This window comes from Orbicella franksi, chromosome 4 (assembly GCF_964199315.1).
Source record: "Orbicella franksi chromosome 4, jaOrbFran1.1, whole genome shotgun sequence".
In the NCBI taxonomy this organism is placed as follows: domain Eukaryota; kingdom Metazoa; phylum Cnidaria; class Anthozoa; order Scleractinia; family Merulinidae; genus Orbicella; species Orbicella franksi.
Genome location: NC_138148.1, coordinates 18959674 through 18979647, shown reverse-complemented (window position 1 = coordinate 18979647; position 19974 = coordinate 18959674). Strand labels below are relative to the sequence as shown.

The window sequence follows — 19974 nt, the reverse complement described above, 5'->3', positions numbered from 1 at the left end:
CACAAACATGATTAATGTAATCCTTCGGGAAAACAGGTCATTTTAATTGTTTACAGAACTAATAAATTTGCCAAGCGGTTGACGTATATTGTTCACGAACTCCCCCAAAAAGGCTTTTATTGTAAATACACTTGTGTAACTTAATGCTTTCCTCAGAAGAGTCCTGGCTAGCAGCGCTTGAAGAAATAGCATAACTGGAGGCCGCTCATTTGACCAAGCCAACCGGTCGTACAAGTGTTACGTGATTACTGACAATCACGCGTACTTCTTCTTTAAAAGTGTCTGAGATCAGCCACAATCAGGTTAAAAAGTGGAAAGTACTGCACCATGGGGGGTAAAGGGTATCATTAACGTGCCCCCTTTGCCCATCCTCCCGCTCCTGCCACGCTTCTACACACGCTAACTTACACCTGGTTTTGGCAGATGAACCTCGATAATATTTGATGTTACATTCAAATTAAGTCAGCTAGTACATAACTTTGAATTGTACTTTTGTATTGTACTCATAGAATCGTGTCTGCATTTTTAGTAGGAGTAACTTACAAGTTATTGCATAGATTCGCTGCTTGCCCTCTCCTTTGCTAGTGAATCCAGCAATGGCAAGGATATATGTCGGTCCTTCGGTTAGATTGACCAGATTGACTCTCCTCGTATCTACGTCTACCTCGAGCAATATTTCTGAATTATTTGGACCACCCAATGGGGCATATTTAATGATATAACCAAGTAATTGGCCTCCGTGATATCTTTCTTCCAAGGGACTGATTTGAAACGAGGCGCTGCGTTCAGCTGTGTTTGTAGACCAGTCATGTACATGAGGACCCTCGGTTGGCACTGAGGACAAAATATATTGTAATACGTAATTAGCGCAAAGAGGACCAAAACTAAACGATATCGCAATTATCATTAGGGACCTTTAGCAAACCACGACGGTAACGAGAACGCCACCAAACGAAATGTTTAATGAGCCAAACAATGGCTGTGCACGTGCGTTATATATCTTTGTACATTTCTTGGCCGTCCTCTGCAGAACAACAACTTGTAATGACTAAGTTTTGCGTATTTTGGAGAACACGAATGAGGAAGGCTAATTTTTTGTATTTCCACGTGGAATTGACCGCTGGCGTTACATATTTAGAATACCCTGCTGTTGTTCTCGATTCTACTTACGCATATGCTTTTAAAGAACGAGAAATGAGCAGTAATGAAGTAACTCAAGTGACAGGGTATTCTGCAGTTAAGCCTTTTTTCCTAGGCGTTGCCCCTGGGGTCGCCATCGTCATTGCTTAAGCTCTCAATTATAACCGTGACAATAGTGGCAGTGAGAGTGTCATCTAAGTTCACAATGATAGAAGCCATCATTCCAAAATCATGCTCAAATTTAATCGATTGATGCAGACTGACAGACTGACAGACTTTCTAAATGTAAATGGCACAACATAAACAATTTCCATTGGTGTAATGAAGTTATCTTCAGAGTTATGGGAAGAATGTTCAGTAGATGGTGTTATAAGTCTGGTACGTTGAATTTTAGCCGCGATCGTATTGACTGGAAGACTCGTGTAAGGTCTGTCAACAACCATTGGGAAAGACTGTCAGAAAACATAGCACGAGACTGACTAGACACTAACGAGCGACGAGAAATGGTGACGCCTGATATCACATTGATGAACATCATGACCTAACAGACCAAAGAACTCTCTGCTCAATGCTTTACATAAAGCACAAAATATTTTAAACGAAATGGTCTGGAAAGCTGGTAAATTAACTTACGGACATCAAACACATCGAAACTTGTACTAGAACTGACTCACTCTTGACAAATGACTGTTGACAAACTTTACACGAGTCTTTCTTCGACTGACAAACACCGTTCACTTGACTCTGAAGATGACTTCCACTCAGGTTGTTGAGACGCTAATCACCAACAACAGTTCTTTTTAGAACTACTCTCGCCCAGATGACCACACTATACGAACTACCGATACTCCTGGGTACAATTTTCGGGTTCTTCTAATATAACGTTTAATTTTGCTTTTTTTTTTTTTTTTTTCTTTTCTTGCTTTGAAATCTTTTGCTGCATTGTCGGTATTGTCAAAACGTGAAACAGAAATCGCGTACCTCCCTCTTCTGTACCAAAAGTTCTTCGCTCGCTTTTGATGATTTCATTATTCTTGTCTACGATGTAAACTACTGCTGCAAACTCCGTCGCCGCTGGGAGTTCCTTCATGATAAAAGTCGACTCTGATGAGTTAAAAGTTCTAAGAATGCGCAGTAGCTGTCGATCGTCATCGTCGTGATCGTCGTGATATGGGCTAATCGTTGTTTGGTTTACAGACAGTATGAAGAAAGCGATGTCCAGGTCGGGGGGGTAGCCATACCAATCCAATGCGATGCCACTGTCTCCTGTGCTGTATACAGATATGTTCCAGAGAGCAGGTGAAGATTGGGCTAAGACATGAATTCAAAGATGCATATCAGTTGTAAGTATGACGATTTGATAAAAAAAAATAAATTAAAAAAAAAAATGTTGTAACAATGTTGTTTCAGCTAAGCAGCATGTGAGGAGGCCGTTTACAAGTGGAAAGTGTTTCTGTTGCCAACGTTCTTTGGCAACTTTATTATAATACAGTAGTTATTATGCATGTTGGTGTCAGTGGGGACTAGCTAATTTCATGACCAAGACTTCCCTTCGAGTTCTCGAAGCAGCAAAGATGAAGGCAGTTTCCACGAAAAACGAAACTATGATGTTCAAGAGGTTTAGGAAGACATTGAAAATTACACACAGGACGTTTATAGAACACCACATACACCACACACATTGTTTTTACCGTTTACAACGTAGCTGAATTTTTCCTACCTGAATGAAGTCCTCCGTTCAAAACAATCAATTCAGTTTCCATGTAGCTGTTGCTATTCTGTATGAGAATCTCGGAGATAATAACCCTTGAATTTCCAAAAGGCAATTCGAATACTTCACCTCTAACTTCTGAGCAGTCTTGATAACTTAAGAAGTCATTTTCTTCTGAGTAAACTTTTGCGTATTCGTAGCTGTAAATAAAATATTGAAAAGTCTGTGAGACGAAATGTTATTTGGTAACAATTCTACTCTTGATTTAGGGCCGAACGGAGCCCTCGTGTTACATTATTCTACACCTCCTGTTCTCCACTTTTAGTTAATCAGAATTCACTAAGTTTTTCAAGTGAGGCATGCAAACCTAAAGTTTATTGATTAATTTATTACTTAATTTGTATAGGTAATCACATTCGTGATTTCCACTTCATTGGTGTGATTAAGCACAAGTAAATTCTTCAAAGCCTAACAGATTGTGCGACCTGGAAGGTTCAGACGTGATATTCGGACGTTTTCGATGTGGTGGGTGATCTCTGGAAGTGTTTTGAAATCCAGTTATCTTCGGCTATCTTCGAGCGTCTTCGTATTAACTTGGAAAATTTTTGTTGTAATAGTATAAAAAGTTTGTACTCGTGTTACAGTTTTCTACACCCCCTGTTCTCCATTTTTAGTCAATCAGAATTCAGTAAGTTTTTCAAGTGTTTATAACAACAAGAACAAGCAGTGGTAATATTAAAATGAATTTACATTACCCGCAAGATTCATAATGCAGGACGTGTACTGACATCAACAAGACAGCATTTTCCAAGCCATTATCGTGTATTTTCCAGACGCAATGCCTCGTATCCCAGTCTGATTTGGAAATTGTTATCAGTGCAGCTGTTTGATTGAACATGCCACCACAACCTATGTTGAACATGAACAGTTTCTCCGTTATACAATTGATATATATCAACCTTGCACATGTTAGTTTTAATGTTGGCAGATTTGTCCCTGAATGAAGCTTTGCATATGGGTTATTGACCGAGCCAGAGGTGAACATGCCGAGATGTTGGCCCCGTTCCTTCGTTGCGTTTTTTGTGGACCGATATACATCAAAAAGTAGACGGTTCAAAGCGTGGTCAATAAAGACACTATTATTTGGTATAAGAACTATACTTTAAGAACCCCAGTTTCCGAAATGCAAACTATTCAACTGATATTCCCCATGTGAAATGTTTTCAACACTCTGGGCATACGTCGTGAGGCCAACCTCCTTTCGGGAAATTTAGGAAAATGCTGTTCAATTTACCACTGGAAACGCCCCAAAATTCAAAATGGACTTAACGGTCCAACGAAAACCCCACAGTGTTGTCATATGCTCTTTGGCCGGGCCGTAAACAAGGTATAGTAACGTTTATTTTCCTTTGAACGGTTTTCTGCAAATGGTGTCCAATGATTTTGATCTATGTGGACAAACTTATTTGAAGAACACAAGGTGTTTTTGATTGCTTGTTATCCACTTTGCATTGTACCCAAGAAGCTGGTTTAGGTATTTTTGGCCGGGTGTGTTGTATAGCGTCATAAATTCCAAGTACGACAAGAAGATTTTATGCAGAGGTAAAGAAACTACAGCAACATGGTCACTGCAGCAAACTAATAAGGGGAACCCAATTCCAGCTAAATTGTTATCAAATTAGTAACAGTTACGAGTGCCATGTCTTCGAGAATGCTAAGCGTGTTGTCGATTCTAAACAGAAGTGTAAACAGGAGAAATAAAATGATCAGCGACTAAGTTATTTTTGAGAAAAGCAAGGCCGAAATTCCACGGAACAAAGTTTTGATGTTCTATTTCTCCTTTAATCCACTATTTTCGAAATGAAATTTTAAACCTAGAGAGAAGAAGGCTCTGTTATTTCGAAATGCTAAATTTTGGGGAAATACATGTAAGGTTGCATTTAGAGCTGATATATTCCTTAATATGCTTCGTATTAAAGTAGTTTACTTTTAAGAGGACACTCAAAAGCCACGCCCTTACCAACTACAATTGATTGTGGGTAAGAGAGTGGTCCCTCCTCGCTGTTAAATGCAGAAACCCAAACATAGTACTCTTCCATTATTTCTAATCCGTGTATAACAGCCTGTGTTTCTGACGGACCGATGGTGACTTTCTCTCCCTGGTAGTTGTGATCATGCCGGTCCTCCTCACGTTTGTAATACACGTTATATCCTTGCAGATCACCGCCATGTTGACTCTCAGGAAGTGCCTCAAATCGCACTATAATACTGTTTTGATGATAGTTGTCGACGCGTACGTTCGGCGGTGCCATACTGGGAGCTGAAAATGTAAGAGAAGAGTGGAATCCCGATTTCTCGAACCCTCAATTTTTCAAACCTCCCGATAACTCGAACCAAAAGTCGTTTTCCCTCCTCAGTAGAACACTGTTATTTTACCCCCGATTTCTCGAACTCTCCGATTTTGCGAACCAATTTTCTTTTCCCTTGGAGGTTCAAAAAACAGGGATTCCACTGTAAACATTTTTTTTAAAACACGCGAGGTCGATGGTTCAGTCAACCATTTTTCTTATTTCCAGGGAGACTTCAATAACGGAACAGTTACTATCATCCGGATAACATCAAACTCATGCATACCCTTGCCGATAGATGCCTATTTCCATCTCACTGTTTTCAAGAGCATCGATAGAGATACAGCCAAGCGTTTTTTCTCACTTCTAAAAAGCTATACAAGTTTCACTGAGAACTATGCACGAACTATCATAAGTGATGAATTTGCTGCATTTGTGATTAAAATCGGCAAAAGCACCAAGGAGATACTAAGAAGATATTAAATTTAAAAAAATAAATAAAATTTCAAAATTTAGAGAGAAAGCCCCATCAGCCTTAGCTGATGCGGGTCTTTGCGCCATCCCTGCTCCCCCATATTAAGCGAATCGTTCCAAGAATAGCAATTTGTAATTAGCTTTTAGCTTTTTTTTTAATGCGCAAGGGTAGAATTTGAAGAAGTCTTCTCTACGATTGAAATGGGAATTGAAAACATCGCGAATACGTCACTTGTGATAACATTATTTTTATAGTTTTGGTTCACTCTTATGAACATTTTCAAAGTTATTAGATCATTGTTTTAGATTACAATTGACGTAAATACGACCTCATAAATATGAAGTATGAATCCATCTTCAGTAACAACATACCTCCTTCATTCGTCTTCATGGAGACACTATCGCTCGAATATATGTCATGTTCAATGCCTGGCCCTGTGAATGCCACAACTTGTAACAGGTATTTTCGATCCGGGTAAAGGTTGTCTATATGCCGAGATCTGTCCCATTCGGAAACTGGCAGTAACAGGGAGATGTTTTTATTTGCCTCTGAGATCTTCAGAAACATTTGTTCAATGTGTGCAGGCATAGCGTTTTGTGGAAACTCTTCCCATGATGCCTCAGCCTTTGTCGATTCTATGTTGCTGACTGACAAAGTCCACGATGGCACTTCAATTTCTGCAATAAAGAATGAAAAGGTGAGAAGACGAACACCATCAAAGACCAAATAAACGGAGAAAGCAACAATAAACAGTTTCTGTGTTTTCGTCGTGGTTTTTTCGTATGCTTATTTGCGCTGTTGCGCGTTTTTTTTTTTTTTTTGTTTTCTTTTTTTGTTTCTTTATTTTTTTCCTCTTAATAGTTCTGGAGGCAGTTCTCCAAGAAAAAGTATCAAGAGTTATCATTGTACCTTTAAAGGGTTAAAATGCACGAGCAACATGGCTTTCCTTACTTTGCTCTGTACGATTGCTGTTTTTGTTTCTGTTGTTGTTTTATGTGTTGGTTTGTTTCTGGAACTGAGTGGGGGTTAATTTCGCCTCTCACGTCTTTTACTCTAAGAACATCATTATTGGACGCATTTTTTGGCGTTTGGTGTTGTGTAAATATCAAATATCTGTTCACATTGATAAAGAGATACAGGCATGAAATAAAACGTCGTGTGTAATAACTCAATGGTAAACAATGTTGTATTAAATCACGTGATACATCAATTGACCTTAAATGAAATAACTACTATAAAACGTTTCACATCACAGAAACAAAAGGTACACACCGTGTACACCGGCTTCCAGACCATAATAAGATGCGACAAAGGCGTCTCCTTCTCTATGCTCCCTTGCGAAAAACGCTAGCTCAACATGGCTACCTGATATAAGTAGTGTGAATCGGTCCATGTCGTGGCCGCAAAGCAGAGTGTCATTATTGTACTTCCCTGTTGCAATGCCAAGCCAGTCATTCGTGCTGGAAAAGAATGAAAATTATGATCAAATTAGTAGGCGCTACAAAGACACATGAAAAGGGAAACATATACACAACAGTCCCCATTTGACGAGAAAATGTGCTTGGATATTTGTCCGCAGACATTATCTATGTCGAGAATTTTTTTTTTTCTCGATATAGTTACAGAGATATGCTTTTGTTTCCCTGTGAACGCTGGAGATCAGTCAACGCCAAAGAGAGTTAATCATACATCCGACTTGATAAAGATGCTGTTAGCTAAAATACTGGCGAGATGGTTTTCCTACTGTATCCATATGGTAGTCTAAGCTGCGCGCGCGCCTGGCAAATTCTCAGCTCTTTCTATGGGAGGATGACTGTTTTAACTTTGACCGCTCCTTCTGAGTCACTGTATTGAGAAGTCAGCGAGCTTTGATAATGACTTGATACACTACTTCTCTGAGAAACTCGTGTACCTAACACGTTAGCGAAAATGCGCAGGCCATTTTCTTCGCGTTATGGGTGCATTAAAAACGCGCGTGCAATGTTCGCTTACATGTATCCCTGAGCCCCGGTACTGTATATTACCAGCACTGAAATCATAATTCCCTTCCTGCCAAACCCACTTTTATAGTTCAGTAATCAGCTTATTACATTGTTTCCCAACACAAGCATTCACCTGCAATAACTATCATGATCACGATCCAAACGAAAATTTTCAAATGACATCATTATTGCTGTGGTGGGGCCACTCGGCTCAATAGACCAGCGACAGTATTGAGGTCCTCTGTAACGGCAAGGGTAATTAGGCGCGTATATTGTTCCGTTTACTTCCGTCAACGTGCGAGGTCCTCCACAAGCTTGTAAAAAGGAACAGAAAAAAGTTAAGTACAACGTCAAGTTTCTGCTCAGTGTTTTGGCCTTAGGTTTCTTCTAATACATGTAACATCTCTTCACCTGGATCGCCCAGGAACTTTAATCGCGCACGTATATTGTTGCACACAAAACGACGAAACAAGGAAAGTTCGTTCCAATTCTAGGAATCGGAAACCAGATTACTAAACGGTCGGTGCTGCTTCGTCGCTTAGAGCAAGAAGCTACCTGGAGCCAAATTTTGTTGGCTTTCCCTAATAATATCACGGGTGACAAGTTACCCCTTAATTTTGACGCGAAATTTTATCGTTAATTTTCACATGTCAAATTACAAAATCACTATTTCTAGATGCAATAGACCTGTCAAAACCTTACGATTTTGAGTGTAATTTGATTCCCATGATATTACAAGACAACCAAGTGGTATACTTGTGAAAGTACGGAATAATTTCACATGCGTTTTGTTCAAATTCTAATAAATTAGAATTTGGACAAAGCGCGCGTGAAATTATTCCCTAATTTCGCTCGTCGCCATTTGATTACACCATGGATAGTAGAAGACAGTCTCTTTACTATCCATGATTACACATACTAATTGTGCGATGGCCATTCTGTAACGTAAACCATGAAGCTACATGTTATGCATCAACTACTGAATTACCACACCTCCTTATATAAAACTAAACCGATATAGATACAGTCATGTAATTCATTCAACACTTACGCATGGCAACGTCCATGTGCCTATCTTCTCCAACTCCTCTTGATGTAAATCCGGCAATCCAAATGTCATACCTGGTTCCGGGCTGAAGGCCGGTGATGGTGTAACTCCTATCGAATAAACCAGCATGTGTGGACGATCCTTCACCGTCAGAGCACTGGGCACGGTAGGTAATATAAAAGCCGAGAAGTATACCATTGTGGTGTTCCTGGGATATTTCCGACCACTCAATATACACACTGTCTGGTGAAACGATCTTGTATTCAACATGTCCGGGGCCTTCACTGGGAACTGAAAAATATAATGTTTGATGTTTGGTTCCGTGATTCTAAGAAAACAATTTCTCATATGGGTGAATTCTTTAATAACAACGTGAAATATGTTCAATATGTGCAGCATCCACTTGACACAGAACTGACTAAATAAGGCTAGTCCTAAGACCGAAATGGGAAAGGGTTACATGTATAAAACTTCAGTAAAAAATTTTGTGTGGAATAATCCTACATTTTACATTAATGTTACATAGATATTAGAAAGATCTTCACTATATCTAAATTTCATATTTAAAAGTCACGTGAACTAGGCCACTTGTCACACTTATAATAAGTACAAGTTATGGTGGCCACTGTTTTGTACCGGACATTTGATTGGCTGGATTTGAAAATGTTGTAATCTTCAGTTCTGCCATCTAATTGGTTTTCATTGTCTGGGTTACTTCGGTTTCAGTAAACGCACTGTAACTAATTAAAACCATTAAAAAGGTCTTTTGAAGCCTTAAAAATCCAGGCCTTATTCAGTAAATTATCGGGGAAAAAATCAAGATGCAACTTATTACGAGAAAACATACTCACCGCCCTCGGCGGTCTGAACAGAGAATAGTTCACTGCTGTAAATATCATGACTATTGACTACGCGGTATACAACAGCGTCGAACTCGCTATAAACAGGGAGGCCTGGCACCTCAGCCACACCCTCGGACGAATTAGCCATGTGTAGATATCTTGGTGGCTTGTCGTCGTCATCTCCATACTCATATTGGCTTCCTCCCGTTTTATTCAGAGCTATCATATAGAAAGAGGCATCTTGACCATCGGGATCACTCGTCAAGTCTACAAGAATGTCACCATCGTCTGTGCTGTTCGCCATCACATTCCAAAGAGTAGCAGAAGGTTGAGCTAAAGAAAATAACATCGGACCTGACATCAGCACACTTCCACTTACTTTACAGTTCAATTTGTAACAACGTACGAATTGCAGATCTCCGAGCAAGTAAAATGTATTACTTTTTCTTACTTAAAATTCCATCATGGGTTGTTGGCCATTATATTCCTAAGAGTAAGAGAAGCTAAGACAGAGTGCCATGATCTGACATAAGAAGACCTCTTCTTACCTTAACAAAATACGATTTGTAAATCTTCATGTACATAATGTGTCTTATTGATTCAAACTGTTGCATTTAAGATCAATAATTCTACAAAAATCGCGTTTTTTCTTTAACCGATTATCAACTAGGAGGTTGTAGAACGGAAGGTTTTGGTGGGAAGGGTTTTGGCAGAATTGGTATTCACAAGTCGACAGGAAGGGTGTTTAGTAAAGATTCTGTAGCAATCACACAAACCTGAACTAAGACTTTTCCCTTCTTCCAAGACACAAAATTCTGATCTCACATGGCTCCCTTCATGTTCCGTATGAAGTACAATAGTCAAATGGCTTGATCCTTCAAAAGACACCTCTACCACCTCACCGTACACGTGCTCATGAGGATCACAGCCTCCATAATGTAAGACCTCTTTGCCTTCACTGGTAAAAACTCTCACCCAGCCCCTGTACAAATAGATGTACGTTAACAACAACGACAAGGACAGAAAGCAAATTATCATTTTTTATGCTGGACGTAGGTTATCCCGCAAACTGGAGCTGCAATAGTGAATCATTATTTGTATGTTTTTGGTTTGGTTTTCACATTTAAACACTATTGAATTGTGAAACCAATTTTCTTTTCAATGGGTATTTTTTATCCAATTCCCAGTTACTGAAGGCTCCCAGTTGGGGTTCAGAGGCACTGATGTTTTCATGGAGGTCTGATTTTGATTCAAATAATAAGCCATTTCCGGGTTTTTTTTGTACCTATGTTACAAAACGAGTCTCCATGCAAAGCCTTTCTTATGAAAATGAACCTATAGACGGAACTCATTTTCACATGAATGGTTTCATAGACTCGTTTTGACACAGAGGCAAAAGGCAACTCGGAAATGCTTTATTCTCCTCACTTCACAGATTAACAATTAACGGCCATTCTCCAAATCTTATGGCGGTGAGATGTAATGCCAAAGGCAGGAAGTTCTTAACTCTCATACATTTGCTGTACTTAAAGGGTTCAGGTGAGAGCTCCCACCCCAGTCATGAAGTCTTTCATACCACAACTGATCATGGCTCTTGATTTTGCAATAGGACCTGTATTTTAAGGGATTTTTATCAGTTCCACATGAAATAATATTCTGTTGTATCATCCCAATTATTGTTTGTGAATATAAATTTTTGGAATTGACTAATGCCATTTTTGGAATTTGAGAGGAGCACTTGTGAATTCAAGAAGGCAGATACGAAGTGGCTAGGGGTTCAGTGTTGCATCTCACCATAAAACAACGTACATGGTGCACCATCGTAATGACAATTAGAAAACACTCCTAAGAAAATACATGCACTGATTGGTTGAAAATCGTGTTTCTAAAACTCGATGGAAACACAGAACTAGCACGAGCTGTTGACATAATGATGGCACAAGCAAAGAGAATTTACACTTTGAAAATCAAAGTCAACAAGCTGTTTTCCTTTTTTTTCGTCGCGGTGTTTTCTAAAAAGAAATAGAAAATATGTTCTCCGTGTTTCTGTTGAGTTATAGAAACACTCATGAAAGTTTGGGAGAACTCGAAAAAGCTGTGGAAACACTCGCCTGCGGTTCGTGTTCCCACAGTATTTCTTGTTCTCTGAAACTTCCACTCGTGTTTCTATAACTCGATAGAAACACGGTACATGTTTTCTATTTCTTAAATACATTATAGATATTTGCCACAGCTAACAAATGCAAAGAGAAAAATTAATAATAAATTACTCGCAAGATCGTAGTTCCACTTCGTGTGCAGAGATAAGAAGAACTGCATTGCTAAGGCCAGCATTGCTTATTGTCCAGGAGCAGTCTAGCCGGGCTTCCCAGTCCCACTGAGTAAGGTTGAATGCTCCGAAAAATCCATAAAAACTGCCACCACAACCTGGCAAAATGAAGTGGGTTGAAATTATTTGACGCTCTTGTTAGTTTCCTTAGGATAGAGAGAAGGGGTTTGACTAAGAAAAAAGGAACAGCAGGAACAATGTAGAGGGACTGAAGCAGTTTAAGGCCTGGGTCAGGAATCTACATGTGTAGTATAATTATGGTTGGGCAGCTAGATCTTGTTATATTTGTTTCACCAAGCTGAAATTTTCCCTGATTATAAAACTCAGTGACCTGCCTTGCCTTAACGTATTGTTTTAATCATGTGACATGTCACATGATTATTTTGTTAAAATTACCACTTGAGAGGAGGAGGAGGAGGAAGAAGAGGAGGAAAAGGAAGGGGAAAAAGACAAGAAGGAGCAGGCAAAGGACGGGCGCGGGAGTAAGAACCGGGGCAGGAACAGGAGCTGGAAAAGTAAAATGTGAAAAAGGAGCAGCAGAAGATGCAAGGGCAAGAGTGAGAAGGAGCAGGAATGGCAGCAGGAGTGGGAGTGATAGCAGAAGCAGAAACAGCAGCAGGAACATGAGCAGGAACATGAGCAGGAGCAGGAGCAGGAACAGGAGCAGGAACAGGGGAAGGAGAATGAGAATAAAAAGGCAGAGATGAAGGCGAAGGAAGTCAACAATACAGGGAATATGTTCATCACTGATCTACATGTACGAAGAAAAATATACCAAAAACCAAAAAAAAAGAACACAAATTTAAATGTAAGATGTTTGTCGTACATAATATAACTACCTCTTGTACTTTCCTTGATAGATGTGTTTCTGTGATTAATTGAATAATATTAATGCACACTTACCAACCATGACTGTTTCCCATTCTGACCAAGGCCCAACATCTACAGTGAAAGCTGCAACCGAAATCTGGTACCTCCGACCTCCATCTAAGCCACTAAGGACAACATGGGTCTCTGACAGACTGACGTTAAGGATTTGTCCTAATTCCCCGTCATCATGCCACTCATACTCATGTTTGTACAGTCTCGTGAAGATCAGGTAACCCTGTAGCTTGCCGTTTACATATTTTTCGGGAAGTGGATCCCACATGACCAAGATGCTGTTGTCCTTCAAGCTTTGCATATGTACATTAGGAGGTGCCTTTCCTGGAGCTGGATAAAGTTGCAATTAATTAAAAATTCAGCTGGTTGGTAGCTTTTCTTTGCAGTAAAGAAAAAGAGCTCCAAAATATATTTATACACTTCAAAGTCATTAGAACACTCAAGAGGGCAAAAGGTATAGAAAAGTAGGATTCCATTGTCTAAACCTTAAAATCAGGGAATTGGGAAGTGAAGACAATGATTTACTGATTTGAAAATTTGAGTATCTCAAGATTTTTGACTAGGTTCGTGGGTTAGGGTCGAGGAATACTCCTTTAAGCTTACCTCCTTCAGGTGTCTTGACAGAAGTACTTTCACTGGAGTAGATTTTGTCCTCTGTAAATGCAATGACATCCATGACATAATCACGGTATGGCAAGAGCCCCTTGTCAATGTGGTATGATCTGTCGTGCTCTTCTACTGGCAGCATCACAGATACATTGTCTTGCGTGAATCTTACCGCAAAGTGGTTAACTGGCTCACCAAGGGGAAACTCTGACCAATTATAGTCCACTGACAATGAATCCACAGTTACTGAGCAACTCCATTGAGGCAGCTGGGTTACTGGAATAACAAAGTATTAGCCACCTTAAGGAGGCCAAACACAGTTTCTGATATCTGTTTGATTTGCCATATTTTGTTTGGTTTTTTTTTGGTTTTTTGTTAACCCTTGATCCTTTGGTCCTCAAAAATGCAATTTAAAAGCTCAGACTTTGCTATTTTGATATTTTTGTAGACGTATATGTCATTGACATGGCAACATAAATGGATAACAGGTCTTTAAAATTGGGTTTTGTTTATTTGCAGAAAATCAATTCATTAGACATTCGATCTTCATCACCTGCATACTAGTGATGAACGCACGTTAACAATAATAGTTTAACAGAGAGATTTTTATCCTTAGTTGAAGAATAACTGGATTATTTACATGTACTAGAATTCCCTGAGTTGAATTATTATTCAATTATTTTCTGAAATATTTTCTTGCCAAATTTCGTGCAATTCTGCAATAGGTGTATTTCCTAGATACCATTACGACATTCTGGCCCATTTTTCTTTTTAACTACCTATGCATGTGCTACATTTAAATGGCTAGTTCAGTAACAACGAATAGCCTGAAAATCTGGTGAGTTCTTTGCATCTGCAATTTGTTAACATGCACACTAACTTAAGACTAAAACCTGCCACACACTGTGTCCTATGTGAAGAGAAATAGCAAAGATAACGAGGACATAGAGAAATGGTTACTCTCTGAGCACCATATTTGTTTTTCAATCCTTGTGGGGGTACTGAATAAAATTACAAGGAGCGCCTGCAAACTGTGTTCGGCCGCCTTAATTAAAACTCATTCCTGTCCAGTCACTAAAACAGTCAAAACTGACCACATTTGGTCTATATTAGGTCACAGCTTCCATAGAAGTGTGATTCAATGTAATCACAAGGTGATTCCGGATACTCCTGAATGGAAGTCAGTTTTTGTGTTAGCAGTATTTTGGACACTGATTGATCATCACTTCACAGTGTACGATAATCAAAAAGAAATTGATACTGATAACAATTAGTCTAAATCAGCCAGCAATCAGTGCTTCGGATCGGCCCAGAATTGTCTTTTGAAATTGCCATTACCTTGAAATCTACGAAAATTCTGGGAATGGCAAGATATGAAGTCCATATATTAATAACGATAATGATAACAATTTACTTATCTAATTACAGCATTTATTTCTATTTTGTTATTTTCTATCATTTTGTGAGGCGTATTTGAAAACTTATGTTGAATTTGTGCCAAACAAATCTTTAGTAACACATTTACATGTACTGTTATTAACAATAAAATTTAATAATTATAACATTTATAACAATGAGAGTGACAATGACAGTGTAACAATGACAGTGTAACAGTGACAGTGAAACAGTGACAATGACAATGACAATGACAAAGACAATGACAATGACAGTAACAGTGACAAAGACAGTGACAGTGACAGTGACAGTGACAGTGACAGTGACAGTGACAGTGACAATGACAAAGACAATGACAATGACAGTGATAATGATCATAATATATACCAAAGTGGTTTACAGAAGAATTCGCAATTATGATAATAACAAGTTAATTGAAATACAGTGGAACCCTGTTAATCTGATCATGAACAGGCCACAAAAATCTGGCTGCATTAACAGGGTGGGCGTATTAAAGTGGCTCTTTAAATAAAAAAATAACTTCACTGAGCTTTTGTTTGGGTCAGAATATAGTGGCCGTAATAACGAGATGGCCAACTTATTAACAGGGTGGCTGTAAGGTGAGGTTCCACTGTTAAAATCAAGGAAAATCACTTTGAACTAACATTTTTTGAATCGCCAATCCATCAAACCAGGCCATGAAATCTTGTTAACTGAGGTGCCTAATTTGCACCACCAAGAACTTGATTGGCTCTGACATGCAGTTGTGAGCTCAGAATAAAATCACACACATGCAAACTCAAGGCAAGTGATATGTGTGCAACTGGTTTCCTGGAATGATGTCACAAAACGTGTTAGACCCTTTTGAAACAGTTTTCATGGCATTTTTTTTTTTCTGACTTTAAAAATTGATATAAAGAATGTGTTTTTAGCTGAAAGCAAACATTTCTCAGTATTTAATGAAAAGATAAATGTCAATATCACTCTAATGTAGGGCTGGAAAGAGTCATTCTTGATAAGACATCCAAACTGATTTTTCAATTCTCAGAGTGATAATGGTGTTTTTTTGGTGTTTTTTTTTTTTTTTTTTTTGGTGTTTGTTTGTTTTTTTGTTTTTTTTGCCCTTATATTTTTGCTACTATTATTTTTTGTTTGTGTTTTTTTTTTTTTGTAGACAATGAAAAAAAATTGACAACATCAACACTTGTGATACTCCCTGCTGTGGAACACCTGGAAACAGTTCTTCTCCTTGGTGACATGCATATGCTTCCCCTTACACATGGGTGCACTGCAAGTTGAATACACCTGTCGCTGGATTTTATTCTGCTTGTAACAGACCACACAGTTTTTCTTCCCATCAGTAAAAACTGGCATGTGCACAGATTCAAACTGATTTGGGTCAACTGGCATGGGGGTAGAACGCACAGGGGGCTGGTCAATGTATTCAGGAAAACCACAAATTTGCCTGACAATCTCTTCTCTGAAATGGGCTAGTGAATAATCTGCTGTCCTTTGAAGTTCCTCAACATCTGGAAACTGAGCCTGGTGTTCCCTGAAAAGTATAAAACTATTAACAACGGCAATATCAATAAGGTGGAAAAACAAAGTCTTCCACCATTTGATGCATTTACGTGACACGTTGTTGGTGGCTAAAATTTGATCTGACCTATCCACTCCATTCATATACTTATTATATGAAGCAATGGCTTGGGGTTGCTGCACCACTTTGGTACTCCACACTCCATCTGTCCTAGTTTTACGACTCACCTGAAGGGAGTCATTAGCATTGTTGATAGAAGTTAACATAGAAACTACTTTGTTGTCTAACCACTGTAATGCTAGGATGGGTGGGTCCCTTTCCCAACGCATACTTCCCCTTTTCACATTTGACGCCTTGGACCATTCACTTGCATTCTTCAAATTTGCTGGAAAGCCTCTGCTGTTCTCTCTTATGGTACCTGTTGTAGGGACTCCTTTTTCAAATAAATATTTCACAAGTGTACCTGAAGTATAAAAATTATCAATATACAAGTGATATCCCTGATTGAAAAAAGGTTGCATTAGTCGCACAACAACGTCATAGCCAAGCCCATGTTCACTAACAACTCTCCCCGCAGCTCTCCCTATGTAAATATTGAAGTCGATGGTATAACCATTAGAGCTATCCGCCAACACCCAAAGCTTGATGCCCCATTTGGTGGGCTTATCTTTGATGTATTGACGTATGCCAGACCTATGTCTAGATTTGACCATACGCTCATCAATAGCAAGTTGTTGTCTGGGCTGATACAAATCAAGGCATCTAGATTTAAAATAATCAATAAATGACTCAACACTATGCAACTTATCCCCTGGAGTCTCCGTTGCTGGATCTACCACGTGTAGTAAGGCCATGAGAGCTCGAAATCGAATTCTGGACATTATGGACCGTGCCCAAAGACCATAGTAGAGGCTCTTGGTGCTCCAATACCTGTCAGTGTTAACACCTACCTTGACAAGACCAAAATAAATCAATAATGCAATTAATCTGTTGATCTCATCAGGTGTTGTATCCTTCCAGCTTCCATCTGACTCAGTATAAGACCTATGAGTTCCTGCAATAATGTTTTCATTGGCATAACTGTTTGTGTGGCTACATATATTATTTATCATTTCCACAGTGAAAAAAAGGCGAAAAAAAATCAACAGCTCTAGTCATTGTATGCCTGAGGAGTGGATGGCCAAAGTGTATTCCAGGTGAGCGGGTGGGTTTAAATGGAGGGAGGAGATTTCCATTATCTGGGTCTTCATAGCTTTTAAATGCTGCAGGAGCAGCATGGTTACCGCGTCTAGCCAGCCCACGACCACTAGTAGCTGGAGCAGCTGGGCTAGAACATCTTGCAGTTCTACGACCACAGCCACGGCCAGCTGGGCCAACCAGACGTCTACGACGATGTGCACCTGGGGCATGGGGAACAATGGGAACAGCAGGAATAACAGGATCATCATCATCATCATCATCACCAGGGGAGTAAATCTCTACGTCACTATAAGGAAAACATCATTGCACTCTTTAACATTGTTATTACCTACATTCACATCACCGCAAGGCCATGCAAAACATATCAATTTGATACACTGTTGCAGCAAAGAATATGCTATTAACCAGTGGTGAACAAACATGGCTGTAGCCAATGACATACAGTGACTTGACTGAAAATTTATAATTCCAAATACCAAACGTATACAAAAGTCACAAAACACAATGCGTGAAAAAAATGCTAATTTTACAGTTATTCAAAGCGAGTACGTCCTCACAGGGATTCTGTTGTTTCGACTATTGTACATGTTTAGTTCAACAAAGAACTATGCATAAAGTACGGGGTTATAAATGTATGGGGTTATACGGAAATCTTGCCACATATTGATCTCCCTACACTCGAATATAAGTTCATGCCAGAAATTTATTCCAAGCAATAGGCACGATTTCGAACATAAAAAGCAAATATAAATAACATTTCATAGCATTTCAAATCATGGCGCGGTGGTTACGCATCGCGAGATTAGAAAATTAACATAATTATACAAAACAGTTTTCTCAACTCTAGCTTACCTCGACTCGTCGCTTTCATCTTGCAGCTGGCGATCTAGATCACTTTCCTCGCCACTTGACATGCCATCGTTGCTGTCTTCTTCTACTTCCTTCCTATAAATAACATTTCATTGCATTTCAAATCATGGCACGTGGTTACGCATCGCAAGATTGAAAAAATAACATAATTATGCAGACTCTTACCTCGACTCGTCGCTTTCATCTTGCGGCTCACCACTTGACATGCCATCATTGCTGTCTTCTTCCTGTTCTAGCATCTCAGAAAAACACTGAATCTCAAGAACCATTTCTGCGCTATCATCACCGACCGTTCGCGAACGCTTTGCAGCCGACGCCATGCTAAAAACACTGACCCGTGCTGTGCGTCGTGTAGGCCACATTGAAGTGTTTTAGCACAAATTTGTCACGCTCACGTGCTCACGCCAACAAATTTCGATGCGATCCAATGTAACGCGAATTTTTGCGATTGTGTTTTCGTCATCGATATGATCGATATGATATAAAAGATCCCGACGGGAATGAGTTTCAATTAAATTCTCATTTTCGGCAGCCTGCTTTCATTTTCTCATCCTTATTTCTACACAGTAGTTTGGGGTAGGCTTACAGAGACATTCATCTTTATCCCTCCATGAGGTAGAATATTGGATTATTCATACACACTTAGCAAAAACCTTCATGTATCAGTTTACTACTTACCTGTCACCGCCTCATCAACAGCTTGATACCATGCGTAGAAACCGTCCCCTCGTCTGTGATGCTCCCCTCTGGTGTTAAAGCTGATAACAGCCTCGCCACTTGTTATCAGAGCAAAGAAGTCTTGTGCATGTCCACACATTAAGGTGGCAGCACCACTTTCACCTTTGGATATACCAACCCAGTCGTTCGACCTAGAAAATAATTAAAGCAAATTCAATTTGACTGTCTGTGTGACTGATTGACTAACCAACCGACCGACCGACCGACCGACCGACCGACTGACTGATTGACTGACCTTTTTATTAGTTTATTAACAGAGGGCATGATGGAAGGTAGAAGGGAAGGGAGAAAGGAACGAAGGAACGAAGGAACGAAGGAACGAAGGAACGAAGGAACGAAGGAACGAAGGAACGAAGGAACGAAGGAACGAAGGAACGAAGGAACGAAGGAACGAAGGAACGAAGGAACGAAGGAACGAAGGAACGAAGGAACGAAGGAACGAAGGAACGAAGGAACGAAGGAACGAAGGAACGAAGGAACGAAGGAACGAAGGAACGAAGGAACGAAGGAACGAAGGAACGAAGGAACGAAGGAACGAAGGAACGAAGGAACGAAGGAACGAAGGAAAGAAGGAAGGAAGGAAGGAAGGAAGGAAGGAAGGAAGGAAGGAAGGAAGGAAGGAAGGAGGGAGGGAAGGAAGGAAGGAAGCAGGGAGGGAGGGACGGAAGGAAGGAGAGAGGGAAAGAAGGAAGGAAGGAAGGCGGGAGGGAGGGTGGAGGGAAGGAAGGAAGGAAGGAAGGAAGGAAGGAAGGAAGGAAGGAAGGAAGGAAGGAAGGAAGGAAGGAAGGAAGATAGGTAGAAAAGGACGGGAACAACGAACGAACGATCTATCGAATGAGTGAACGAGCGAGCAGAATAGGGAATAGAT

General features: G+C 39.7%; 1 protein-coding gene across 2 annotated transcripts in view; it reads right to left on the bottom strand.

Moving 5' to 3' along the window:
* LOC145484696 (uncharacterized) overlaps positions 1 to 15498 on the bottom strand; it is a 46632-nt gene extending 31134 nt beyond the window's left edge. For both annotated transcript variants that reach the window (XM_081463304.1, XM_081463303.1), the window contains exons 1-15: positions 15424 to 15498; positions 13361 to 13639; positions 12779 to 13087; positions 11817 to 11973; positions 10323 to 10528; positions 9556 to 9879; positions 8708 to 8995; positions 7790 to 7970; positions 6947 to 7134; positions 6046 to 6351; positions 4872 to 5171; positions 3607 to 3760; positions 2861 to 3051; positions 2122 to 2451; positions 544 to 834 (exon numbers count right to left, since the gene is read on the bottom strand). In XM_081463304.1, coding sequence (XP_081319430.1) covers positions 544 to 834; positions 2122 to 2451; positions 2861 to 3051; positions 3607 to 3760; positions 4872 to 5171; positions 6046 to 6351; positions 6947 to 7134; positions 7790 to 7970; positions 8708 to 8995; positions 9556 to 9879; positions 10323 to 10528; positions 11817 to 11973; positions 12779 to 13087; positions 13361 to 13639; positions 15424 to 15445 — 3526 coding nt within the window. In that variant the 5' untranslated portion in view covers positions 15446 to 15498. The remainder of the gene's footprint in view (positions 1 to 543; positions 835 to 2121; positions 2452 to 2860; positions 3052 to 3606; positions 3761 to 4871; positions 5172 to 6045; positions 6352 to 6946; positions 7135 to 7789; positions 7971 to 8707; positions 8996 to 9555; positions 9880 to 10322; positions 10529 to 11816; positions 11974 to 12778; positions 13088 to 13360; positions 13640 to 15423) is intronic.
* Positions 15499 to 19974: the final 4476 nt, after the last annotated feature.